The 27,373-nt window shown below is 42.7% G+C and overlaps 2 protein-coding genes across 2 annotated transcripts in view; both read left to right on the top strand.

The window, feature by feature from the left end:
* Positions 1 to 27,373, top strand: part of LOC139541532 (B-cell receptor CD22-like) — a 97,715-nt gene that overhangs the window by 3,632 nt on the left and 66,710 nt on the right. The gene's annotated exons all lie outside the window — the stretch shown is intronic.
* LOC139568091 (uncharacterized) lies at positions 8,838 to 13,726 on the top strand. Its single transcript, XM_071389790.1, has 5 exons — positions 8,838 to 8,909; positions 9,192 to 9,536; positions 11,496 to 11,708; positions 12,408 to 12,734; positions 13,061 to 13,726. The coding sequence occupies exons 1-4, from the start codon at positions 8,855 to 8,857 to the stop codon at positions 12,527 to 12,529; spliced, it is 735 nt and encodes a 244-aa protein (XP_071245891.1). The 5' UTR covers positions 8,838 to 8,854; the 3' UTR covers positions 12,530 to 12,734; positions 13,061 to 13,726.

Raw genomic sequence — 27,373 nt, 5'->3', positions numbered from 1 at the left:
ACAAATACGCCCTCTATTAAACTCTATGGACACTGACTCATTCAAAGTTTTATCAACCACAGATCTCAAACTTCACACTCAGTGTGTTTATTTAGACTGACAGTAAGTTGACTTACAACACGTCTACCCTTCACTCTGTAAGTATGCTTGACGATATCTTAAAATATGTATCTTTTATAATTTTTGTAAACATGAACTTCTGTATCCTGTTATGTGCATGGTGATGCTATTGGAATGTATGTTGTTTTGTTTTTCTGTTAAGTACAGGATACTCTGTAGATGCATTTCTGCATATTAATCTGATACAGTATTGTACATGGGGTTTCACATATAATTATTTTGCATGCTATTTTAAGGACACTGAGAGCAATAGAATGTTGTGGAGACATTTTGAAAATGGCCCTAAAGTAAGAGTGTAGTATTAACATGAGACACAGTGATGGTGGGTTGTGTTTAGGAGTAGTATTAACATGAGACACAGTGATGGTGGGTTGTGTTTAGGAGTAGTATTAACATGAGACACAGTGAGGGTGGGTTGTGTTTAGGAGTAGTATTAACATGAGACAGTGATGGTGGGTTGTGTTTAGGAGTAGTATTAACATGAGACAGTGACGGCGGGTTGTGTTTAGGAGTAGTATTAACATGAGACACAGTGATGGTGGGTTGTGTTTAGGAGTAGTATTAACATGAGACACAGTGATGGTGGGTTGTGTTCAGGAGTAGTGTTAACATGAGACACAGTGATGGTGGGTTGTGTTTAGGAGTAATATTAACATGAGACAGTGATGGTGGGTTGTGTTTAGGAGTAGTAGTAAATCAAATCAAATCAAATCAAATGTATTTGTCACATACACATGGTTAGCAGATGTTAATGCGAGTGTTGCGAAATGCTTGTGCTTCTAGTTCCGACAATGCAGTAATAACCAACAAGTAATCTAACCTAACAATTCCACAACTACTACCTTATACACACAAGTGTAAAGGGATAAAGAATATGTACATAAAGATATATGAATGAGTGATGGTAGAGAACGGCATAGGCAAGATGCAGTAGATGGTATAGAGTACAGTCTATATATATGAGATGAGTAATGTAGGGTATGTAAACATAAAGTGGCATAGTTTAAAGTGGCTAGTGATACATGTATTACATAAAGATGGCAAGATGCAGTAGGTGGTATAGAGTACAGTATATACATATACATATGAGATGAGTAATGTAGGGTATGTAAACATTATATTAAGTGGCATTGTTTAAAGTGGCTAGTGATACATTTTTACATAATTTCCATCAATTCCCATTATTAAAGTGGCTGGAGTTGAGTCAGTATGTTGGCAGCGGCCACTAAATGTTAGTGGTGGCTGTTTAACAGTCTGATGGCCTTGAGATAGAAGCTGTTTTTCAGTCTCTCGGTCCCTGCTTTGATGCACCTGTACTGACCTCGCCTTCTGGATGATAGCGGGGTGAACAGGCAGTGGCTCGGGTGGGTGTTGTCCTTGATGATCTTTATGGCCTTCCTGTGACATCTGGTGGTGTAGGTGTCCTGGAGGGCAGGTAGTTTGCCCCCGGTGATGCGTTGTGAAGACCTCACTACCCTCTGGAGAGCCTTACGGTTGTGGGCGGAGCAGTTGCCGTACCAGGCGGTGATACAGCCCGACAGGATGCTCTCGATTGTGCATCTGTAAAAGTTTGTGAGTGCATTGGGTGACAAGCCGAATTTCTTCAGCCTCCTGAGGTTGAAGAGGCGCTGCTGTGCCTTCTTCACAACGCTGTCTGTGTGGGTGGACCAATTCAGTTTGTCCGTGATGTGTACACCGAGGAACTTAAAACTTTCCACCTTCTCCACTACTGTCCCGTCGATGTGGATAGGGGGGTGCTCCCTCTGCTGTTTCCTGAACTCCACAATCATCTCCTTTGTTTTGTTGACGTTGAGTGTGAGGTTATTTTCCTGACACCACACTCCGAGGGCCCTCACCTCCTCTCTGTAGGCCGTCTCGTCGTTGTTGGTAATCAATCCTACCACTGTAGTGTCGTCCGCAAACTTGATGATTGAGTTGGAGGCGTGCATGGCCACGCAGTCGTGGGTGAACAGGGAGTACAGGAGAGGGCTCAGAACGCACCCTTGTGGGGCCCCAGTGTTGAGGATCAGCGGGGTGGAGATGTTGTTGCCTACCCTCACCACCTGGGGGGCGGCCCGTCAGGAAGTCCAGGACCCAGTTGCACAGGGCGGGGTCGAGACCCAGGGTCTCGAGCTTGATGACGAGTTTGGAGGGTACTATGGTGTTAAATGCTGAGCTGTAGTCGATGAACAGCATTCTCACATAGGTATTCCTCTTGTCCAGATGGGTTAGGGGAGTGTGCAGTGTGGTTGCAATTGTGTCGTCTGTGGACCTATTGGGTCGGTAAGCAAATTGGAGTGGGTCTAGGGTGTCAGGTAGGGTGGAGGTGATATGGTCCTTGACTAGTCTCTCAAAGCACTTCATGATGACGGAAGTGAGTGCTACGGGGCGGTAGTCGTTTAGCTCAGTCGTTTAGCTCAGTTACCTTAGTTTTCTTGGGAACAGGAACAATGGTGGCCCTTTTGAGTTGGAAGCAGACGTTACACTGGTTTGTTTTGTAGTAATGTGACGGCTGCCTGTATTTACATGTATTTATTTTAGCAATGCATATCATTACGATTTTTTTGGGGGGGGGGGGGGTCAGTAAGTGCCCAACATAACAACAAGGGGTGGTGTGTTGGACACAGTAATATGGACACTCATATATAGAAGTCTATAGAGCCTGTCTCCATTACTGATTTATGTAACCATTAGTTTACCTGTGCAATATGACATAAGCTCAGAAACCCTTTTGTTGAAAACATAGTCCTGTTTTATCAATTGCTGTGCTGATTAATGGGCTGTTCATTACCTATGTCAAATGAATGTATCTTAAATATGTATGTATTTGCATTTATTTTTGCAATGAAAATGGTGACGCTACAATAATACACATTTACAATAGGCTTATATATAAAAATACATACAGCCTAATGAAATATATTTATATATACAGTTCATTCGGAAAGTATTGACTTTAAAAATTTGTTGAACAGCTGCTCTTTCCATGACAAATACTGACAAGGTGAATCCAGGTGAAAGCTATGATCCCTTATTGAAACAGGTTGTCAAGTGTCAGTGTGCAGGGGTTAGGACGGAGTCAGGAGCAGGACACATAACTGAGTTAAAGACGTACTTTACTTGAAAAGAAACAGTGATTTCCACGCAGGGAAAACCACACCAGCTCACAGAAGTCTTGAACAGTAAACAAAGAACAAACACAAAACCATGTGGGAACCAGAGGGTTAAATAGGGAATAAATTATAACCTAATGGGAACCAGGTGTGTACAATCAAGACAGAACAACATAGAAAAATAAACGTAGATCGGTGGCAGCTAGAAAGCCGGTGACGTCGACCGCCGAACGAACAAGGAGAGGCACCAACTTCAGGGGAAGTCGTGACACAGGTTAAATAATAATTTTTAATCTTTGCGACAATTGTGACATGGATTGTGTATGTGTGCCATTCAGAGGGTGAATGAGCAAAAAACAATATTTAATTGCCTTTGAATGGGTATGGTAGTAGGTGCCAGGTGCACCAGTTTGTGTCAAGAACTGCAACGTTGCTGGGTTTTTCATGCTCAACAGTTTCCTGTGCGTATCAAGAATGGTCTACCATCCAAAGTACATCCAGCCAACTTGAAACAACTATGGGAAGCATTGGAGTCAAAATGGGCCAGCATTCCTTTGGAACGCTTTCGATACCTTGTAGAGTCCATGCCCCGACGAATTGAGGCTGTTGTGTGGAGAAAAGGGGGGGATGCAACTCAATGTAAGGAAGGTGTTTGTAATGTTTTGTACACTCAGTGTATACTTGAGGGTAATGTAATGAATACACACCTGATGACACGCAAACATAGTTCACTTTCATAGCAGCCACATAAAAACAGCATCACTTTGCTCATTGTATATATGTGACCGACCGGCTCGATTCGGTCCTATGTAGCAAAATTTGAAATTGTGTTTTTTTTTACATTGAATTAAAGTAGAGACTTGGAGCTAGAAAATGGTATATCATACACTCCAGTTGAGGAACAACGGGAAGTAATTCTGCATTGAAAGTTGATAAACTTGTAACCCCACTTTTGAGAACGGCCTTGAATGTTTTGGTACACCTATTGGAGAGCTCTTCTTTGTCTAGATCTATTTAGCATCGTTCACACCCTCTTAAGTCCCACCCATCTCTTTAAGGATTCACATGTGAGGCCAGGTGCTAAACAGGGTGAGTAAGGTAGAATAGTAAACAACCAAAGATTTCAAGACTTAAAGGGGTGAAAGTAGTAGACAAAATACACTTTATCTAGTCCTTGACCTATGACCTAATCTGACTTTGATGCAGGTCATGTTGTTCTTCACATTACCGTCTCTGGTAAACACACACTATACCAAATAAAATCTAAGTTTACTTGTCACATGCGCAGGATGCAGAAGGTGTACATTGAAATGGTTACTTGCATATTTGCATAGTAGCAATGTAAAACATGTAAAGTGTCCAGACAAATATTGTAGAAATATTTGATCATTATTAGATTATTCTTACCCAGAACCACTTTTCTGAGTGTTTTTAGTAGCTAGCTAGCTAAACAATGAACCAAATGGTGCTTTCAAGACAACTAGGCACTTGGGAAAATGCGAGGTAAAATCATGACGTAAGTGATCTTCAGGTCGGAAAGTCGGGGCTCTAGAAAGAGGCCTGAGTTCCCGAGATGGAATTCCGAGTTGGATGACCTTGAAACTATTTTTTCTCAGTTGGAGTTCCCAGTTTTCTTGAAAGCCCTTAAATAGGAAGTCAGAGATTTCCGGGTACCTAGTTCCGAGTTCCCAGTTGTTTTCAACGTGGCAATAACCCCAACCCATACTGAATGTCAAACCTAGCAGGTAGCTAAAGCTAACCAACTAGGTTCAATGTTAGCTAGCTAGCTAACATTAGGCTATAACTAGCAATGCAAATAGATTTCTGAGATACAAATAACATTACTACACAGATCATACATGTAACATTAGCTAGCAAGCTAGCTAGCTAACAGTGCGCTTTAACTTGCAATAAAAACCACTTCCTGACAAAATTAGAAACATATATCTGTAAATGTTGCCAGCTAGACTCTTACGTATATATATGGACGAACGCTTCTCCCTCTCTGTCACAGATGGCATGGTTGCCCTTAGTTTGAAGATGTATCCTGGAGACAGGTGTTTTTTACAACAGCCTTCTGTGTTCTGAGAATGAGTTTATTACAGAGAAGGAAATAATGTTAGTTAGGAAGCCAATAAACCTACTGGAGCCGTTCATGTTTGAGCCGATCGTTGCCCCCGATCAAAGAGTTCGTTCTCGTAGCAGTAACAACACAGACATGCCGCCTGAAAAACCTCAGCTAGAGGGTTGGCATAGGCAAAAACAAACTGGTGTGAGTGGGGATGCTGCCAGGTAATTTCCTAGCCGCTAGACTAGAGTATGAGTGTGTGTATTGTAGAGTGATGGTAGCGATACAGCACAAAATCCCAGCGGATAGTGGCTGTATTACATTCAGTCAGAGGTTCCTGTCAGTCTGTCTGGATGGCGATGTATTTATTGGACGTGTCACTAATCCTTATGAAGGACTTCCTGGCTTCATTATAAATTGTTTAAGGTTAATATCAGTAGTGGGTAGGTGCTCTATATATAATCAGTATCCTATAACAATGTTTATCATTAGCTCTGTTTGGCACGCTGGTAACACATTTACCATTAGATTGAACGACCAGAGTTCGAATCGCAGACGGCGTCATGATTCATGAAATCTCATTCTATCCAATAATGGGACGTGCTCATTATAAATACATTGTGATTTAGTTTGGTATCAGACTAACTTTTCTTATGATTTTATTTGCAGAGCATACAGGCTAGCAAGTTAATCGCCAGTTCACCCTATGGGCACAAGGGAGAATTGGACGAGGTGTACGGCGTGTCATCTGCATGTGTCGTTTCTTCCATAAGGTGCGCATAGCCAGAAGCAAAGGCATTGAATAAAAGTTTGAATAAAACCACTTCATTTAGTAAATCTAGCCTAGCCTAAGACATAGATCTAATGCCTGCGCCTTCTGTAAAAATAGTACTGTATTAGTTAGCTTGTCCACTATAACAACGTGTTCAAGCGTAACCAGATAAACTTGCTTTGAAGATAAAACTACGTTCAGTGCGCACTAATCCCGTGTCCCTGTCGCTAATGTAGTGACTTCAACTATCTTTGGCTGCCATCTATTGGAAAGGAATGGTAACTACACTGGGCAGCAGATGGTAGTTTACCAAGGGATTTTTTGGGGAGCCAATTCATACAGCCTGCCGCTATACAGTTCATGTTTGAATTACTACTTGTTGTTGTCATCTTCGTTGTCCGCACCTAACCTCACTCTCTTCGTACCACAGACAATTTGCTGATTCCTGCTAGTGACGCACTGGCGCCAGTCGTTACTATGGCAATTTAAAATGGCGCTGACAATAGCTCAAATCAACCTTGTTGACGATCATAAAACTAAATATAGAGATGTTTTTATGATAAATGCACATGTTTAGTATTAGTGGATTGAATACATCTCTTTACTTATATTTACTTCCTAAAGTGTTTCCATTCCCCTTTAAGTAGGCTAAACTAGGTAGCTAAGTGAAAGTGAAAGTTTAAAAAACTAAATATCGCTGTCTCTCTCTCTTTCTCTCTAGGTAGCCTGGGTTTCACTTTTGAGTTGTGGGTGTTTGTTGCCGTGTCAGTGTTTGTTCGCCACACGGTACTGTTTCGTTCGTTTGTTCACTTCGTTTGTTGTTTTGTATTTTGTTAGTGTTCTGTTTGTTGGATTAGCATTAAAATTCATCATCATGAACACTTACCACGCTGCGCCTTGGTCCTCCTCTCTTTCACCCGAAGATGAGCGTTACACACCAATGAGTTCGTACCACACCAATCTTAGTTGATTATTTATTTACTAGAAAGCTAAAATTATGATAAAATATACACATACACAAAACACAGTCTAGGCTATTGAATAGAACTTAGTATAACGGGCCAACACACTATGGCGCATGTTACCCAACATGGGGATTTAAAAGAGAGAGAAAAAGAGAAAGTACACGAGATAAATATAAATTTGGGTACATTTGTCAGCTATGCGTATTTTAACCCTAGCCTTGCCCCGAACTGCCGCTCTTATGGGTCAGAATATCATGATGTAGTTACGTGTTGGAGGTCTCAGATGGGAAGTTCCGCGTGGGTCGTTTAGGCTTCTCAATGACGCACTTGTCCGGCGCAACTCTCTGGTTGTCCTCACGATGTCAGTGTCCTTTTGGTTTAATGGTCTGTTCCCTCACCCTTGCTCTGAAAGGAGTCTTCTGAGGACAGACAGCTCTGTAGCTGAGAGCTCACAGCGTAGGAATGAAACAGAGTAGATACCACGATTCGATGGAGAGTGGAGGCTAGGTGGTCCGGCTTGAATTCCCCCACTTAGACACAGCTACTCATCCGTAGCATGGGTAGAAAAAAGATTTCTTTGTCTTCAACCTTGTGTTGCGTTTTGGGTTAGTTGACTATTCAGACCATGGCTGCAGCTCGGGTCACTTAGTCTGATATGTTACTTCTTAACTCACAGGTCTTATACCCTCGGGTCAGAAGTGGGCGTAACCGCCTTTAGGGAAATTCTCTGGGCGTAACTAGTTACGAGGCAAGGTCTGGATTTTACTCAAATCCAATTTTAGACATCTAACTTCACATTTCATCTTTACCAAAACATTCTCTTTGATTTGGACATTTTCCACACAACGTACAATATATAAACATCAAGCATAGACTAGGAAAACTCTTAAAGTTACAATGTTTTCGTAATAATGTAATCTATTAAGCTTTAATAACAAAACAAAAATGACATACATTTTCATATTCCATCTATCGTCATGACCACCATTGTGGCTGACGGAAACCATTGTTCCAAAGTCCCTTTATTTCATGTTTAATGTTCTGAGGCTGGTTCTCCATAGTGAGAGTTACAAAGGAATTTTGTCTGTGGCTAAGATTTACCATGGGCGTGAGGGGTCATAAAACTCCCACATCTACATACCCCTAGATATCTCCTCCTCTGTTGGGGGTGAGAGATAATCTGTAGGGTTGTGGTCTCCTGTAACCTGACAGTCATGACAATACCCAGAGGAGGACGGAGCTATCTGTCCTCCATCTACACCATGGTGCTACCCTACATATTGCTGTTGAGGCTACTATAGACCTTCTTTGCAAAATAGTGTGTTTTCATCAGTTACTTGGTGATGTGATAATATTAGTATAGTTTTATCTAAAAAATCAAACTTTTTTTATGTTTTACAATAAATAAAAAAATATGAAATTCACTGAGGAGGATGGTCCACCCCTTCCTCCTCTGAGGAGCCTCCACTGGTGCGCGTATGGTGTATCTGTGTGTGTGTGTGTGTGAGTCTCTTGCTGTTTAGCCTCACAGCTTCGGGATAGGAGCTATCATTGAACTTGGTGGTCAGTCTTTAGCTTGCCGGGCCACAGAGAGTTCCTGTATTTGGGCTTCTGAGAATAAAACAGCTTTAGAACAATCAATGTAGAAATGTGTTTCCAGTTCTACACATCTGTTCAATAAGTGGTTGTTGTTGTTGTTGTTGGTGTTGATGATGATGACGTTATTGTATCCATTACGAATCAGGTGGAGTTATTCACCAGCTATAGAGTGAGTTGTTGTTTATGTTTCTAAGACTGCAGGGTGGGAGATGCAACAATGGCCTTGAGAACAGCAGGAAGTGTGTTGGTAGTCTTTCTCTGGTCTTTAGCAGGTATGGTCTCATTCTTATCTTTTAGTTGCTCTGTTTATCAATCCACATACATTTCTAAAAGGATAAGAATCATAATGTTATTCTGGTGTGTTCTGTTAGGGGTTTCCACTTCACTTTAAATAGTTATCTTTCACACCTCACTGAGTGATGCCTATCTGTGGTTTCCATTCACACTCAAACCAGGAACTATGGCAACAAAGTGTGGACAAACCCTACCTTCAGTGTGAGCCAAAAGACCTTGACTTAATTCTGAGACCATTGTGATGTCTAACTGTGTTTCAGTGGTACTGGGTCAGTATGGCTGGAGTGTGATTTACACCACTCAGAGTATCTGTACCTTGAAGGGGTCAACAGTGGAGCTGACCTGCTCTTTCACATATCCCAGTGGTACAGTCACAACAACCTTCTGGTTCACTAAAATATATGCTGAGGAGAATTATGTGAGTCTGAGTGATGACCCAGACTACAAAGGACGTGTGACGTATCATAAGCATGAAGAAAATAGTCACACCCTGACAATCACAGACCTGAGAGAGAGTGACTCAGCTACTTACAAATTCAGATTTACAGATCAGACTGAAGGATGGAAATATTTTGGCAGTCCTGGAGTCACTCTGTCTGTCACAGGTACAGTTACATTCAATATAGTTAAACTGTTGAATTCCATTTAGTTCAGGATACATGTCTTGGTTTGTATTATAGTCTGTATAACATAGGATTTCCTCCATCTTTGTATTAGAGTGATAAGTCAGTGATAAAGGGATTTACAGTGATATTGTTTATTCTCCAGGTCTTCAGGTGAAGGTGACTGGTGGACATCAGGATAAGACACTGACCTGTATCACCACCTGTACTCTGACTGACAACCCCACCTACATCTGGTACAAGAACGGACAACATCTAGATGAGAGCACCTCCCCCCAGTACAAAGACCCAGTCTCCAGTAACTATGAAGACAGCTACTCCTGTGCTGTAAAAGGCCACGAGGAGCTCCGCTCTCCTGCAGTGTGTGAGTGTGAATCTAAATGGAATCTAATACAGCATGTATACAGAATGTTTGTACTACGTCCTTTTGGTCTCACTGTATAATTTGATAGGGCTTGGCTTTTATGAAAATAACTGAAAATACAGTGTTATGTGATTCCATTATATTGCAGGTGTCCAGGGTCAGGACTGCAACAGAGTGACTTACACCAAGAGGACAATCTTCGCCTTGAAGGGGTCAACAGTGGACATTTCCTGTACTTATTTCAGTCTTTATAACATCACATCATCACTCTGGTTAAGTCATAAACAGAGTGACATCTGGAGGGATGAGTTGATCCCTGAGGACCTAACCACAGACCCAGGGTATGCAGGTCGTGTGGAGTATATTGGAGAGAAGGAGAGAGGTCACTTCACCCTGAGAATCACAGATCTGAGAGAGGAGGACTCTGCTGAGTACAAGTTCATATTCACCACACAGACCTCGGGATGGGGATACAGCTTCCCTGGAACAACTCTGACTGTCACAGGTTACACTGAACAAATGATCATGTTTATACATATATTTCTATTTGATGTTTAATTATACTTTTTTATCCATAACACACTATTGGTTTAATTATGTTATTGTCATTGACTCTGTATTCAGACCTGCAGGTGAAGGTGACTCCTGCCACAGAGGCAGGGAAGAGGACACTGACCTTTAGCACCACCTGTACTCTGACTGACAACCCCACCTACATCTGGTACAAGAACGGACACAAAGTAAAGGAGGACACTTCCAGCCTGTACTCAGACTCCTTTAGTGATGCAGACAGTTACTCCTGTGCTGTAAAAGGCCTTGAGGATCTCCTCTCTCCTGCAGTGTGTAAGTGTGGACTTTTACATACAACATTTGTTTCAGGTTGTCAGACAATCATTATTTAATTTGCTGTGAATGTGACGTCCACTTCTGCTTTAGTTGCGTATTAATTTTATTAATTCCCCCTTTTGTTTTGGTTACATTTTAGGTTTTCTTGCTGAGGAACGTAACAGCATAAGTGTATACAGTAGATATTGTAATTAAGAACTTTATAAAGGTGTTATATTGTATTGTATTTCAGGTCAGAACTTTTGGAGTCTGACTTACACCCATCAGAAGATCTGTGCTTTAAAGGGGTCAACAGTTGATCTGTCCTGCTCTTACACATATCCCAGAGGTTATACAGTCGAAAAAACATTCTGGTTCACTAAATGGGGGACTGGTGTAGAACCTGAAGATATAGGTCAGGACCCAGAGTATGCAGGTCGTCTGGAGTATCATGGGGATAAGAAGAAAGACTGTACCCTGAGAATCACAGACCTGAGAGAGAGAGACTCAGCTACTTACAGGTTCAGATTATTAACAGATCAGGAAGGAGGGCAATATTCTGGAAGTCCTGGAGTCTCTGTCTGTCCCAGGTACAGTAACATTCAATATAGTTAAACTGTTGAATTCCATTTAGTTCAGGATAAATGTCTTGGTTTGTATGTATGTCTGTATAACATAGGATTTCTTCCATCTTTGTATTAGAGTGATAAGTCAGTGATAAAGGATTTACAGTGATATTGTTTATTCTCCAGGTCTTCAGGTGAAGGTGACTGGTGGACATCAGGATAAGACACTGACCTGTATCACCACCTGTACTCTGACTGACAACCCCACCTACATCTGGTACAAGAACGGACACAAAGTAAAGGAGGACACTTCCAGCCTGTACTCAGACTCCTTTAGTGATGCAGACAGTTACTCCTGTGCTGTAAAAGACCATGAGGATCTCCACTCTCCTGCAGTGTGTAAGTGTGGACTTTTACATACAACATTTGTTTCAGGTTGTCAGACAATCATTATTTAATTTGCTGTGAATGTGACGTCCACTTCTGCTTTAGTTGCGTATGCTTTGCCAGGCAGTGTTGAACGAGCTTCAAGATATATAATCAAACTCATGAAAATGCAGTCAATGGATGAATTTACTTCTACCAGATACCTTTCATTACGTTTTTGGATTGCACTACTTTTTTGAGTACTGAAGACCCATGAATTTTCACCAAAGTTTAAAAACTAAAAAGCTGAGGGGATAGTCACTTCCTGGTTACTTTCACAGCATTTGATTTAAACATTGTTGATATTTTTTTTCATTTATATTTGGAGGTGGGGTGCCCCGATTGGCGTCACTCGTTAGTCAGTATGTGTTACAACTGTGCTGGCATGTGGGGTTTTATTTTGTTTGCCTCTTCTTGGGCAAATGTTGTGGGCGCTCATGTCTTTTTGGTTCCAGTTGTTGTTGATAGTCAATTTCCAATGGACACCCCCATGAGTGTCTTTCAAACCCACTGGTCTCATTTTTGTCTTTGTCAGTGCCTCTTTTATTAATTCCCACTTTTGTTTTGGTGACATTTTAGGTTTTCTTGCTGAGGAACGTAACAGCATAAGTGTATACAGTAGATATTGAAATTAAGAATGTTATAAAGGTGTTATATTGTCTTGTGTTTCAGGTCAGAAGTGTTGGAGTGTGACTTACACCCATCAGAAGATCTGTGCCTTGAAGGGGTCAACAGTGAACATATCCTGCTCTTACACATATCCCAGTTATCATGAGATCAAAACAGCTTTCTAGTTTACTAAATGGTCTGGTATGGATGCTGAAGATCTGAGCTCAGTACCAGGGTATGAGGGTCATATAGAGTACATTGGGGATAAGAAGAGTGACTGTACCCTGAGAATCACAGACCTGAGATTGAGTGACTCTGGTGGGTACAGGTTCAGATTGATAACATCTGAAGAAAAGTTTACTGGCTCACGTGTCTCCCTGACTGTCACAGGTAATCTGTCATACATCTCACATCTATGACACATATCTAGATAGCTGTAATGTGAGTGTTGTTTTGTATGTATGCTAATGAGTATGTTGTGTTTTAATCGGTTTTATTTATTCTATGGAACCCAGGACTTCCTGGAAAACAGTGGAAATTATTACAGAGTTGACTGTCCAGTCTAAATATATCAAATTAATGACCGTAATTACCTTATTAAAAGGGCAGTCATACAGACACTGTAGTGTTATGTAACAGGGAAAAAACTAATATAATATTTCACATAAAATGACATATATAGGAGGAGAATAATGATTTGTTTCGTTTTACTGTAGATGTTGTGTTGGAGATGGATCCTACATCTGTGTCAGAGAGGGAGAATGTCACACTGACATGTAGAACCAACTGTACACTGGACCCCATCACAGCCTACAGTTGGTATAAGAATGGACAGCCTATACCAAACAGCAACACCTCCTCTCCTGTCTATATCCTATTCTCAGTCAGCAGTGAGGATACAGGCAGATACTCCTGTGCTGTAGAAGGCGATGAGGATCTCCCCTCTGCTGAAGAGACTCTCACTGTCACATGTAAGTACATTGGAGGTTTAGACAGTTTGATATGCTGATCATGTTGATACTTGAATTTAGAATGGTTGGTTTTCCACATAAATATATCTATCAATACATATTTTAGTGTGTAACATCCTGTCACTCCCTGACCATAGAGAGCCCTCGGTTCTCTATGGTGTTTAGGTCAGAGCGTGACTAGGGGGGTGTTCTAGTCATTTATTTTCTATGTGGCTGGTTTGTATGGTTCCCAATTAGAGGCAGCTGGTAATCGTTGCCTCTAATTGGGGATCATATTTAGGAAGCCCTTTCTCCCACCTGCTTTGTGGGATATTGTTTTTGAGTGAGTGCATGTTGCACCTCAGTACTGCACGGTCATTGTTTGTTTCTTGGTATATTTTAAGTTTCACTAAAAATAAAGATGTGGAACTCGAATCACGCTGCGCCTTGGTCCGTCTCTCCACACGATCGTGACTCATCCATTTCCCTGAATGTGCATTACCACAATGTCATCATTATTTTTAGTGATTCTGTTTCAGATTTTCTTTTACTCTGAATTAATAATTTATTATAATTTATAAATTATTTCAAACTCACCCGTAAAATGTAAACACAAATGTTGCTATAAATAAATACAATGTATTTTACACCAGATGGTCCAAGGAACACCTCAGTGTCAGTCAGTCCCTCTGGTGAAATAGTGGAGGGCAGTTCAGTGACTCTGACCTGCAGCAGTGATGCCAACCCACCTGTGGACAAATACACCTGGTACAAGAAGAACGTAACCTCACCAAAAGCATCAGGACAGAGTTACAGCATCACTAACATCATCTCTGAGGACAGAGGAGAATATTACTGTGAGGCCCAGAATGGAAGAGGATCTATGAACTCTACAGCTCTGATGATCATTGTAGCAGGTAAAGTTACATCTTCAATACTTCAATACAAAATGATGTTCAATAAGAAATGATGTTTCAAGGTAATCTTCTTCTAGTTTGCCTTATGACACTTTGGTTTATAACTATACATAGGCTTCTATATACAAGTATTGCATTAATGTCCTGTATTGCTGTATATTCATTTTCACTAAATAATAACATGTACTCATATCATCCATTTGTCTTTTAGGGAAACAGACCTCAGTTGTGACTGCAGCTGTAGGAATCATAGTGGTTGTTCTGGTTCTCATCCTCTGTCTCTCTGGACTCATGTGGTTCAGGTGAGTGAAGAAGGGAACATTGATATTTGTATTATTCTTTCACCTTAGACCTCTGAATTAACTTAATTAATTCATGAATATTATTTATTGGCCCAATGCCCTTAACTGCTAATTTGTTTTAGTAACATATCAATTTCCACTAGAGGTCAGTAGAGAGCAGAGCTCACTCTGTCCCTCTTTACAGGAGATTCACAGGAGGAAGTGATGTTACAACAGACACACAGGTGATTCTATCAGTTTTCAGTTACACCAGGAACCCCCCCCCCCCCCCGTGTAGTGTTAGGGAAAAAACAAAACGTGCACCCAGGGGGGGGGGGGGGGGGGGGCCCAGCTCAGCTCCGAGTTTGGGGAAACCTGAGTTACTACTCCATTTTCATTAATTTACTGTGTCACGACAGTCTCTTTCATACTATTTTAATTGTTACCCCTCTCTCTCTCTCTCTCTCTCTTTCTCTCTCTCCACAGAATGTCCGTCCTGACTGTAACATGTGACATGTACACAGGTCTGAACATGAGGACCATGTCCCCTGACTACGACACTCTGGCAGTATGTCTCATAAAATGAATGTTGTTTGTTTGTGAGTGTGTTGGTGTTTTATACAGTACTTGAATGTGTTTAGAGAAAATGATGGAAAGACTCGTGTTTCAATGAACACATGCATTTCCTCTCTCTCTCTCTCTCTCACTCTCTCCCTATCTCTTTCCCTCTCTCGCTCTCTCTCTCTTTCTGTCCACAGAGTGTCCATCCTGACCCTAACACTGACGCCAACAGTGACATGTACTCACCTCTGAACATGAAGACCAGGTCACCAGAGTATGACACCCTGGCAGTAAGTGTGTTTGTGTGTCCATAAACATTTTAGTGGGAGTGTAAATTGCTAATTCAGTGTCTTTTTTCAGAATGTGAGGGGACCCTCCCACTGAAGAGAACCACCAGAGAACCTGAACAGAAGAGAACCACCACAGAACCTGAACTGAAGAAAACCACCACAGAACCTGGACTGAAGAAAAGTACCTCAGAACATCAACTGAAGAGAAGCACCACAGATCCTGTACTGAAGAGAATCACCACAGATCCTGGACTGAAGAGAAGCACCACAGATCCTGGACTGAAGAGAATCACCACAGATCATGGACTGAAGTAAACCAACACAGAAGCTGGACTGAAGAAAAGTACCTCAGAACATCAACTGAAGAGAAGCACCACAGATCCTGTACTGAAGAGAATCACCACAGATCCTGTACTGAAGAGAATCACAACAGATCCTGGACTGAAGAGAAGTACCTCAGAACATCAACTGAAGAGAATCACCACAGATTCTGGACTGAAGAGAAGCACCACAGATCCTGGACTGAAGAGAATCCCCACAGATCATGGACTGAAGAGAACCGACACAGAAGCTGGACTGAAGAGAATCACCACAGAAGCTGGACTGAAGAGCTACGGTTCCAATCCAAAGCCAGGCCTCACACCTCTATTCTCTTGCTATTATATCTAGATGGTTTTCCAGACCAAGAACTTTAACTTTTGAGTAAATGCTGGAATAGATTTTTTATTTTCTTATAATGATACTTATATTGATGATAAATAGGATGGTTATGCTTCTGCTTTTTTTCAATGGGATTTTTCCATTTCCATTTGTTTGATATAAATAGCATACTTTTCTTGTGTACTAATCTGTTTACTATCTACTATATATACACTGCTCAAAAAAATAAAGGGAACACTTAAACAACACAATGTAACTCCAAGTCAATCACACTTCTGTGATATCAAACTGTCCACTTAGGAAGCAACACTGATTGACAATACATTTCACATGCTGTTGTGCAAATGGAATAGACAAAAGGTGGAAATTATAGGCAATTAGCAAGACACCCCCAAAAAAGGAGTGATTCTGCAGGTGGTGACCACAGACCACTTCTCAGTTCCTATGCTTCCTGGCTGATGTTTTGGTCACTTTTGAATGCTGGCGGTGCTCTCACTCTAGTGGTAGCATGAGACAGAGTCTACAACCCACACAAGTGGCTCAGGTAGTGCAGTTCATCCAGGATGGCACATCAATGCGAGCTGTGGCAAAAAGGTTTGCTGTGTCTGTCAGCGTAGTGTCCAGAGCATGGAGGCGCTACCAGGAGACAGGCCAGTACATCAGGAGACGTGGAGGAGGCCGTAGGAGGGCAACAACCCAGCAGCAGGACCGCTACCTCCGCCTTTGTGCAAGGAGGTGCACTGCCAGAGCCCTGCAAAATGACCTCCAGCAGGCCACAAATGTGCATGTGTCAGTGTTTTACTGGCAGTGTAGACACTACACCACATATGTCAGAGTCAAGGCCCGCGGGCCACATCCGGCCCGCGAGAAGGTTTTTTACGGCCCCTGGGATGATCTTGATTTATTATTAGAACCGGCCCGCAGACCGCAGCAAGCCGGCAGCCCGCAGATCTTTTACACGCACCAATACTACATTTCCCACAATGCAACGGTGACGCACCGAGCAGTAGGCTGCTTCATTTCAATATTTATTGGCACAGCAGTCGTCAGCATCACAGTAAAATTAACTTTCAGATACCCATCAAAAATGGCAAAACGGAAGGTGGACACTGAGAACCGGGGGTTTCAAACAAGGTGGGAGTCGGAGTATATGTTCACGGAGGTAGCTGGAAAACCTGTGTGTCTTCTGTGTGGAGAAAGTGTGGCGGTACTGAAAGAGTATAATCTGAGACGACATTATGAAACGAAACACGCGGACAAAAACAAGAATATGGACATGGAACAAAGGCTACAAAAGGCAGAGGAATTAAAACGAGGCCTCAAATCTCGACAGGCTCTGTTCAAAAAAGCCAAATCACAAGGCCAGGCTGCTGTCAAGGCCAGTTTTATTTTGGCAGAAGAGATCGCTAAATCAGCCCGGCCATTTACGGAGGGGGATTTCATCAAAAACTGCATGATTAAAGTTTGTGACGAAGTTTGCCCAGAAAAAAGGCAACTCTTTTTAAATGTGAGTCTGAGCAGAAACACCATTGCCGAGAGAGTAGACCAGTTGTCCATCAATCTAAAAGAGCAGCTTGTGAAAAAGGGAAAAGATTTCATTGCATATTCCTTGGCTGTGGATGAGAGCACCGACATTTCTGACATTGCCCAGTTGTCAATTTTCATCCGCGGAGTGGACTCCAGCCTAAGCGTGACAGAGGAGTTTTTGGCTTTACGTCCTATGCATGGCACAACTACGGGGCATGATTTGTATGAAGAGGTGTCAAGATGTGTAAATGAGATGGAGCTGCCTTGGGAAAAACTCGTGGGTTTGACAACCGACGGAGCACCTGCGATGTGTGGACACAGGAGCGGACTGGTGGCGAAGATACGGGAAAAGATGCAAGAGGAAAACGCGACAGGTGAGCTGACAGCTTATCATTGTATCATACACCAAGAAGCGTTGTGCGGTAAAGCCTTGAAAATGGAGCATGTAATGAGCATCATCACGCGCACAGTTAACTTTATCAGAGCCAAAGGTTTGAATCACCGCCAGTTCAAGGCATTTCTGACGGAGTTAGAAACGGAGCATGGTGATTTGCCTTATCACACAGAGGTGCGATGGCTAAGCCAGGGAAAGGTGCTTCAAAGATGTTTCGAGCTTCGTGAGGAGATTTGTCTGTTCTTGGACAGCAAAGGGAAAGACACAACACAACTCCGAGACGAAATGTTTCTGTGTGAAATGGCTTTTCTGTGTGACATTACGAGTCATCTGAATGCAATGAACTTGCAGCTGCAGGGTCGGGATCATGTCATCTCTGATATGTACAGTACAGTGAAGGCATTTAAAACCAAACTGACTCTGTGGGAGACGCAGATGCGGAAAGAAAATTTGAGCCACTTTCCCAGCTGCCAGACCATGAAAGAGAAGCTCTCTACCAGTGCGTTCCCGAGCGCACAGTTGGCTGATAAAATAGGTATGCTTGCCGCTGACTTTCGACGCCGATTTGCTGACTTTGAAGCACAAAAAAGCAGGTTGGAACTGCTCGGTAACCCATTTGCTGTTGACGTGGAAAGCTCACCACCAAACCTCCAAATGGAGTTGATTGACCTCCAATGCAATGATGCACTGAGGGCAAAATATGCGGCAGTGGGTGCTGCGGAGTTCGCCCGTTTCCTCCCCGACACAATGCCCCAGCTGCGCATCCAGGCTGCTCAAACGTTGTCTATGTTTGGCAGCACATACCTGTGTGAACAACTGTTTTCTTTGATGAACCTGAACAAAACATCACACAGAAGTCGACTTACTGCTGAACACCTCCACTCAATTCTGAGGATTTCCTCAGCTCAGAGCCTTACCCCGAACATTGATGAACTTGTGGAAAAAATGGGACACCACCAAGTATCACCCTCAACCTCAAACAAGTGAACATTACTGTGCAATCACATATTTAGAGTTTTTACTCAGTTCAAGTTTAAAAGTTAAAGTTTAATATTTGTTTTCACTGCATGTTACTTCTCCTTAAACAAAGTGTTGTTTTTGATTAATAGATTTTTGCACTTTATTTTATTGTATTTCAATCCAATTATATTTTAAAAATATTTCAGTTGAGTGGATGATAGAAAATTGCTATTATTGTTTTTTTCTTTGAAGTAAATTTAGCCCACTTTTGCTAAAATAGAAAATATAGGCTACTGATGGTGCCTTGAATACCGGTTTCTTTCATTTAATGTTCATGTTATGGGGATTTTTATATAAAGGAAATTTGTCTTTTGTGTCTGTTGAAAATTAAAGATTACTGACAGAGCCATAAGAAAATATTGCTTTATTTATCTGATCATATTGGAATATATTTGTTAGGTTTTCAGTAGGTTCAATTAGGTTCACTAGACTATATGCGTCATTTAAAATTTTTTCAATGAACATTCGAACAGTCCGGCCCTCGGCTTGTAGCTAAATTTTTTATTTGGCCCTCCGTCCATTTGACTTTGACACCCCTGCACTACACCAACACGGAAACGACCTGATACCAAGTCTGACACTAAGTGGACCCAGTGTAATGGTACAGGTACTGTTTTTGTCTCTATCCCCTGTAATAGGACATGCGAGCCACAATATGTTTCAGGAGACCAGGGTAAAGCATCAGTAATGATTACTGACTGCGCCGCCCCAGTATCTCGTAAGATTTTAATGGGCTTTTGATCAGCTTGTTCTCCGGTTAAGGAAATACAACCAGTAGAGATAAACGGAGCATAGACAGGATCCGGTTTCTCAAATGCTGAATCAAGAACTCGGGCCAACGGACGAGCCAAAGACTTGACTAAACCCAAACTTTTCCTTTTTGTGGACGGTGACTGGGACTGTTTCGGTTTATTTTTCAAAACTGGGCAGTCCGCAATCACGTGACCCTTTTGGTGACAGTAAAAACATTCACGGATTTCATGAAAAGGTTTGTCAGAGGAAAAGCGACCTGAACGAGGCACTGATGACGTAATCGTTCGGCCTTCAAAACGAGGTGCACCAAAGACAGTCTTGTGTGTCAAAGCATACTCATCTGCCAACACTGCTGCCTGGGCCAAAGTCACCACTTTCTGTTCATTTAAATGAACTACAATTCTATCAGGGAGGTTGCTTTTAAAATCCTCCAGCAGCATCAACTCCCGAATATCAGAAAAGGTGTTGGCTTTGCTGGCTGAACACCATCGATTAAACAGAGACTCTTTGTCCCTAGCAAACTCAACAAAAGTACAGTGAGAGGGTTTCTTGTGGTTCCTGAAGCGCTGTCTGTAAGCTTCAGGCACCAACTCATAAGCCCGCAACACGGTAGTTTTAACTGTTTCGTAGTGTAAACTGTCTTCCAGCGAGAGAGCAGCTACTACTTCCTGGGCTTTCCCAGACAATTTACATTGTAACAGGAGTGGCCAAACCGCGAGTGGCCAATGCAGCGCAGCGGCCACACGCTCAAATGCAGAGAAATAGGAATCAACTTCCGACTCTCGGAATGGTGGGACTAAAGCGATATTTTTACTCACATCGAAGTGGGCTTGATGATGAGCAGCTTTTGGAGTCGTACCGGAGCCAGCGTCTAGCTCCAGTTGTCGGATCCTCACCTCCTTGTCGGCTTCTATTTTCCTAATTTCAAGATCAAAAAGCATTTGTCTCTCTTTATCTTTTTGCTCCATTTCTAACCGGGCCAGCCTCACCTTCAGCCTAGCGGTCCCGTCTGAACGACCTGAAGCAGAAGATAAAGGATCGAATCGAGGCAATGTAAAGGGGGTACGAGCAACCCCTTCCTCTGCCCTGTCCTCCGACTTGGCATCGGAAAGTCTACCCGTCTCCTCTCCTTGCAATGAGAGAATCTTCTCTCTTACTAATCCCTCCCTGACTAGCACCAAAAGCTCAGCCTTCAGGGCTTTCTCAGGGATAATAAATCCATAATGGTCAGCTATAGCTATAAGGTCTACTTTTCGAAACCTCAACAAACAATCAATAGAGGGCGCTTCAATGAACTTGGAGATGGCTGAGGCAGCCATCTTGTACACAACAATATACTGAACACACAAACTAAACAAGTCATCCAAACTCACAACCTACCGTCACACCTCAATCACTAACCACAGAGAGCTCAGTGCAGCAGGGTCCGGTGGGTTTAATGGAATCCCGGATGAGCCCCCATTTATGTTACGCACGCCTCTGAGAAGAGGGAACGCAACTCCCTGCTACAACTCAACTCTCTGAAGTGCAAGAGGTATGGACTGTAGGTGCGAGTAAGGATGACACAAAAGCAGAATTTACCGTTTACTAGAATTTATTTTCTTACACGGTAATATGGGGAAAAGGGGCTGGACGGAACCAAAGCAAAGAAAGTAAATAGCAAAGTTCCCCCTCTCCTTTCTAACCTGCCTACCCACTTAACTTACCTAACTTAGCACCACCTGGTGCCCTAACCAAAATACAGGGGTTGGTCCGCCCAGGTCTTACCTAGTGTGCCTAGACAGTAAATATACTACGGGTATATGTATGCCCTCGGGCCTCTTGCCTAAGCACTCCCAAAGTGCCTTCTCCTTCCCCCCTGGGAACAAATGAAACAGAATAATAATTAACAATTTCACAAACACTTTACAACAAAACTGAGTAAACTAACTCAGTAAACTAGTAAACTAACTAAAGAAGCTTTGACAAAGCAACAAACACAGAACTCGCTCTAATGATTTCTCCAAAATATGCAATCTCCCTCTAATCTCCAATTTCTCTACTCTCCTTTCTACCCCCTCTCCTCTCTCCTCTCTCCTCTCTCCTCTCTCCTCTCTCCTCTCTCCTTTCTCCTTTCTCCTTTCTCCTTTCTCCTTTCTCCTTTCTACCCCCTCTCCTCTCTCCTTTCTACCCCCTCTCCTCTCTCCTTTCTACCCCCTCTCCTCTCTCCTTTCTACCCCCTCTCCTCTCTCCTTTCTACCCCCTCTCCTCTCTCCTTTCTACCCTCCTCCTTCTGAACAAAACACTGGTTTTTATATCTTCAGGTGGCAATGGTGATTAGAGTCAGCTGCTTCTTGACGAGGGGGCGGGGTCAGCTCCAATCATCAATTAGCCTGGGGTCGACCAATCAGCTGGTTGGGGAGTACTTCAGGAAGCCATCTCCTGAAACACACACACTCAAATACAAAACAGAACACAGAAACTGGGGAACGTAACAGTCAGCATATGGTCTCACAAGGGGTCTGAGGATCTGATCTCGGTACCTAATGGCAGTCAGGCTACCTCTGGCGAGCACATGGAGGGCTGTGCGGCCCCACAAAGAAATGCCACCCCACACAATGACTGACCCATCGCCAAACCGGTCATGCTGGAGGATGTTGCAGGCAGCAGAACATTCTCCACGGCGTCTCCAGACTCTGTCACGTCTGTCACATGTGCTCATGTGCTCAGTGTGAACCTGCTTTCATCTGTGAAGAGCACAGGGCGCCAGTGGCGAATTTGCCAATCTTGGTGTTCTCTGGCAAATGCCAAACGTCCTGCACGGTGTTGGGCTGTAAGCACAACCCCCACCTGTGGACGTCGGGCCCTCATACCACCCTCATGGAGTCTGTTTCTGACCGTTTGAGCAGACACATGCACATTTGTGGCCTGCTGGAGGTCATTTTGCAGGGCGCTGGCAGTGCACCTCCTTGCACAAAGGCGGAGGTAGCGGTCCTGCTGCTGGGTTGTTGCCCTCCTACGGCCTCCTCCACGTCTCCTGATGTACTGGCCTGTCTCCTGGTAGCGCCTCCATGCTCTGGACACTACGCTGACAGACACAGCAAACCTTTTTGCCACAGCTCGCATTGATGTGCCATCCTGGATGAACTGCACTACCTGAGCCACTTGTGTGGGTTGTAGACTCCGTCTCATGCTACCACTAGAGTGAGAGCACCGCCAGCATTCAAAAGTGACCAAAACATCAGCCAGGAAGCATAGGAACTGAGAAGTGGTCTGTGGTCACCATCTGCAGAATCACTCCTTTTTTGGGGGTCTCTTGCTAATTGCCTATAATTTCCACCTTTTGTCTATTCCATTTGCACAACAGCATGTGAAATTTATTGTCAATCAGTGTTGCTTCCTAAGTGGACAGTTTGATTTCACAGAAGTGTGATTGACTTGGAGTTACATTGTGTTGTTTAAGTGTTCCCTTTATTTTTTTGAGCAGTGTATTATATTTTTGATCTTTTTCTATGGGATTTTGCCATTTAGGGATTGATAACATCAATTGTCTTAATTGTCTTACTTTCTTCAGTAACTAATATGGATAATATTGATAAGAGCTTTTTAATAGATGATTTACTTTGTATTTCTGTCAGACATTATTCCGCATTTTATATTTAATATTACGTAATACTATATTGTTTTTTATATTTTTTAAACGTCATCAGTACATTACATACATTTAAACATTTGCTGTTTTAATACATTTTATGTTAATTATTATTTTATTTTACGTAATACTATATTGTTCAGTGTCATGATATCACTTGTTTTATCATCACATTTTCATTATTACCTATTTTAGATTCATGTTTACCTTTGCAGTTTTTACAGTGTGGTTTAGTGTCAATACAGTACAAGCATCATGTTGTAAAAAAGCTCAAAACAATTAATACGTCAATTCATAACTATTTCCACTCTGCTCTTGTTTCTTGTATTTCTGCCTATTAGACACATGATGGCGGCATTGAATCATTTAACCGTGAGTGGCGAGGCCAGCGTATCCTCAACTCAGTCCTGGGGACCCCAAGGGGTGAACGTTTTGGTTTTTGACCAAGCACTACTCAGCTGATTCAAATATTCAAATATTACTATCGAGTTGATTACTCAAACACAGAGGCAGTGTTACTTAGTTGTCTTATTAACTTCAGAAATATTATTTATATTTACTGAAATGACCCTAGTTTAACCCTTTGTGTGCTCCTCCAGTGAAGGGTATTCAGCTGTAGAAGCACGGACAGTATTTATTTTCACTAAAACAGCTGTTTTAGGTCTACAGTCGCATCAACAGCACTCTGTAGGGTAGCACCATGGTGTAACCGTAGGACAGCTAGTTTTCGCCTTCCTCTTCTGGGTAAATGACTTCAATACAGAACCTAGGAGGCTCATGGTTCTCATCCCCTTCCATAGACTTACACAGTAATTATGACATCTTCCGGACGATGTCCTCCAACCTATCAGAGCACTTGCAGCATGAACTGACATGTTGTCCGACCAATCAAAGTCTCAGATATTTTATCTAGTTCTGAAAGCATAAGATACAGCCAGCTAGCACTATAGTGCATAACATGTGGTGAGTAGTTGACTCAAAGAGAAAGACAATAGTTGAACAGTTTTGAAAAAATGTATTTATTTAAAAATGAAGGAGAAGCAAGAGAGAGTGGGAGAGAGCTAGCAAACTCTACTTTAATTTTTGCTTTTTACCTTTCACTTTCTTAGCCAGCATCTACAGCAGCTAGCTAGTTTAGTTACTCAAACAACCGTCTCAAACAGAGAGGGATGGTGTGTTAGCTAGCTGGCTATGGCTATCCAGCACTGGACCTCTTCCAAGTCAAGGTAAGCTTTTGGTTTTATTCATTTTTTGCCACCTGGGCCCACCGGTGTAACTGCTAAACTGCTTGCTGACTGTACACTGTACTGCATGATTGTAGCGTGTTTACTAACGCATTAGTTCTAGTAGCTATGTTGACAATACGTTAGCTAATATGGTAACAATGATGTAGGCTGTGTGTAGCGTTAGCAGTCATGATATGAAGGTTTGGTTTGGAAAGGTTTTTTCTCCTGCTCACAGACAGCTGATGTGTTGTGCACTGAAGTTCACAAGTGAAGGGAAAAGGTGAGAGGAGTATAGTGCAGAGATGCGAGAAGGAATTCTACAATGGGCAACGTGATCATGCTGTTTGTATGTGTCTGCTTTGAAAGTGAACTGTGTTTGAATGTGATCAGAGGTGTATTCTTTCAATCGATTCTGTTGAAAAACATTTTTTTTAAATGAAAGCAAACGGAATGAAATGGGGATAAAAATACCTGAATTTGTCCAAGAGAAACTCTTGTTTGCAACTGTTGGACTAATGACTACATCCTATATCAGCTAGATGCAGGCCAGAGAGTGCAAGGCAGTATTGAATGTGTCACTGTCTGTCACCTTGATTACTCAAATGTTTCTCTCGACCTGTGCACCTTCGTGAACCTTTCATTCCTAGCCTCATGATGGCTATAGGGAACACTATCATGACAGTATCATGACATGTAGTAGTTAAATATATCCATGTTACATTGAGCTGGGTGAATGGAATATGAATGACAGTCATCCAAAATTCTGTGATTGAAATAAGGCCATATTGTGCGTCCTCACATCTTAAATGTGTCTGTGTGTCTGTCTGTTTGCCTCTCCATCTCCCCATCATAGTATAGACAGGATGCACTACCAGACCCCACCACAGGGGGCATAGTATATACAGACTGCACTACCAGACCCCACCACAGGGGGCATAGTATATACAGACTGCACTACCAGACCCCACCACAGGGTGCATCGTATATACAGACTGCACTACCAGACCCCACCACAGGGAGCATAGCCATTATTACAGGAGATTGATTTCTGATTTAACCAAAACACTACAACAATAAAGAAATAGATGCTGTACATTGATTTATTGTGAGGTTTAGCTACAATGTTTCCTGAGTGGTGGACCTCTCCTCCCCTCATGACTCAAGTGGTGGACCTCTCCTCCCCTCAGGACTCCAGTGGTGGACCTCTCCCCCCCTCTGGATTCAAGTGGTGGACCTCTCCTCCCCGCATGACTCCAGTGGTGGACCTCTCCTCCCCTCAGGACTCCAGTGGTGGACCTCTCCCCCCCTCTGGATTCAAGTGGTGGACCTCTCCTCCCCGCATGACTCCAGTGGTGGACCTCTCCTCCCCTCAGGACTCCAGTGGTGGACCTCTCCTCCCCTCAGGACTCCAGTGGTGGAACTCTCCTCCCCTATGGACTCCAGTGGTGGATCTCTCCTCCCCTCATGACTCCAGTGGTGGACCTCTCCTCCCCTCAGGACTCCAGTGGTGGATCTCTCCTCCCCTATGGACTGCAGTGGTGGACCTCTCCTCCCCTCATGACTCCAGTGGTGGAACTCTCCTCCCCTCAGGATTCCAGTGGTAGAACTCTCCTCCCCTCATGACTCCAGTGGTGGACCTCTCCTCCCCCCAGGACTCATGTGGTTGAGTATGTTTAATTCTGGTTATTCCACAGTATACATTCCTACAGTTATAGGTTCTATAGGCTGTCTCAAATAGCACCCTGTTCCTATATTCCTTGTATTTTGACTGTGGCCACCTCCCTCCCTTTCTCTCCTCCTTCTACATTCTGTGCTGTAGGTGAGGGGAGATAGAATGTAGAACTCCGATACTCTCTATGTTCTCTACTGTAACGGTGGGGAGATAGAGACTATCAGAGTTCTACATTCTAGATCTAGGTTATGTACTGTAGGTGTGGGGAGAGAGAGAGTATCAGAGTTCTACATTCTAGATCTAGGTTATGTACTGTAGGTGTGGGGAGAGAGAGAGTATCAGAGTTCTACATTCTAAATCTAGGTTATGTATTGTAGGTGTGGGGAGAGAGAGAGTATCAGAGTTCTACAAGAGAGATGATGTGCCTCTGTCACCTTCAAGAACCCCAACATGTCTACTTGCACCTTGGAGAGGCTAAAGGTGAGAGGTGGGATGAAACATAATGCTGTCATATGCATTTAACTATGTGAGATGTGCTTTCAATTATTTTAGCTTGAACATAAGAAGTTTGTACTTTTGGGACCATGCCATTGGTTCCATTGTACTTTTGGGACTATACTATTGGTTTTACCAGGCAAGTCAATTGAGAACAAATTCTTATTTACAATGGCGCCCTGGCAAGAAGCAAAAGGTCTCCTGTGGGAACAGGGGCTTAAAAAAAGGCAATGCAAACTAGTGACATGGACTGACAACTAGAAACAGCTACATGTCTCAATACCCTGTTCATCTATTTAACCTTTGAACTCCTCCAAGGGAGGACATTCCAAGATCAAGGGGCTGAATAATGAAAGGACTTTTTCCCATGTTTGGTTCTAATTTTCGGTAGTGTTAGCATTAAACAAGATTGAGATGTGAGTTTGTATGTGTTCTCATTTCATGCTAGAAGAGAGGATATATAACATGGCAGTTTTCCTTATTAAATGGTCTTCTGAATAAGAATGTACCAGGGTTTGAGCCTGCGTGTTGCTACTGATGTTCACCTGACAGCACTGTAGAGATCACAATGGTGAGTTAGACGTCTTTGCATGATACAGAGTCAAGAGCCTTCAGTGGAGAGCTTGAGTCTTGCACATAAATAGTATCATCA

The sequence above is a fragment of the Salvelinus alpinus genome, chromosome 2 (genome assembly GCF_045679555.1).
Source record: "Salvelinus alpinus chromosome 2, SLU_Salpinus.1, whole genome shotgun sequence".
NCBI lineage: Eukaryota > Metazoa > Chordata > Actinopteri > Salmoniformes > Salmonidae > Salvelinus > Salvelinus alpinus.
The sequence above is the reverse complement of the archived record's forward strand: the minus strand, read 5'-3'. Positions and strand labels throughout refer to the sequence as shown.

What these genes read in the sequence shown, in the direction of transcription:
- LOC139568091 (XM_071389790.1), top strand. Translation starts at nt 8,855, where the DNA reads ATGGCCTTGAGAACAGCAGGAAGTGTGTTGGTAGTCTTTCTCTGGTCT. An exon ending in CTTTCTCTGGTCTTTAGCAG is followed by an intron (nt 8,910 to 9,191) that starts GTATGGTCTCAT and finishes ACTGTGTTTCAG; the next exon opens with TGGTACTGGGTCAGTATGGC. An exon ending in AGTCACTCTGTCTGTCACAG is followed by an intron (nt 9,537 to 11,495) that starts GTACAGTTACAT and finishes TTTATTCTCCAG; the next exon opens with GTCTTCAGGTGAAGGTGACT.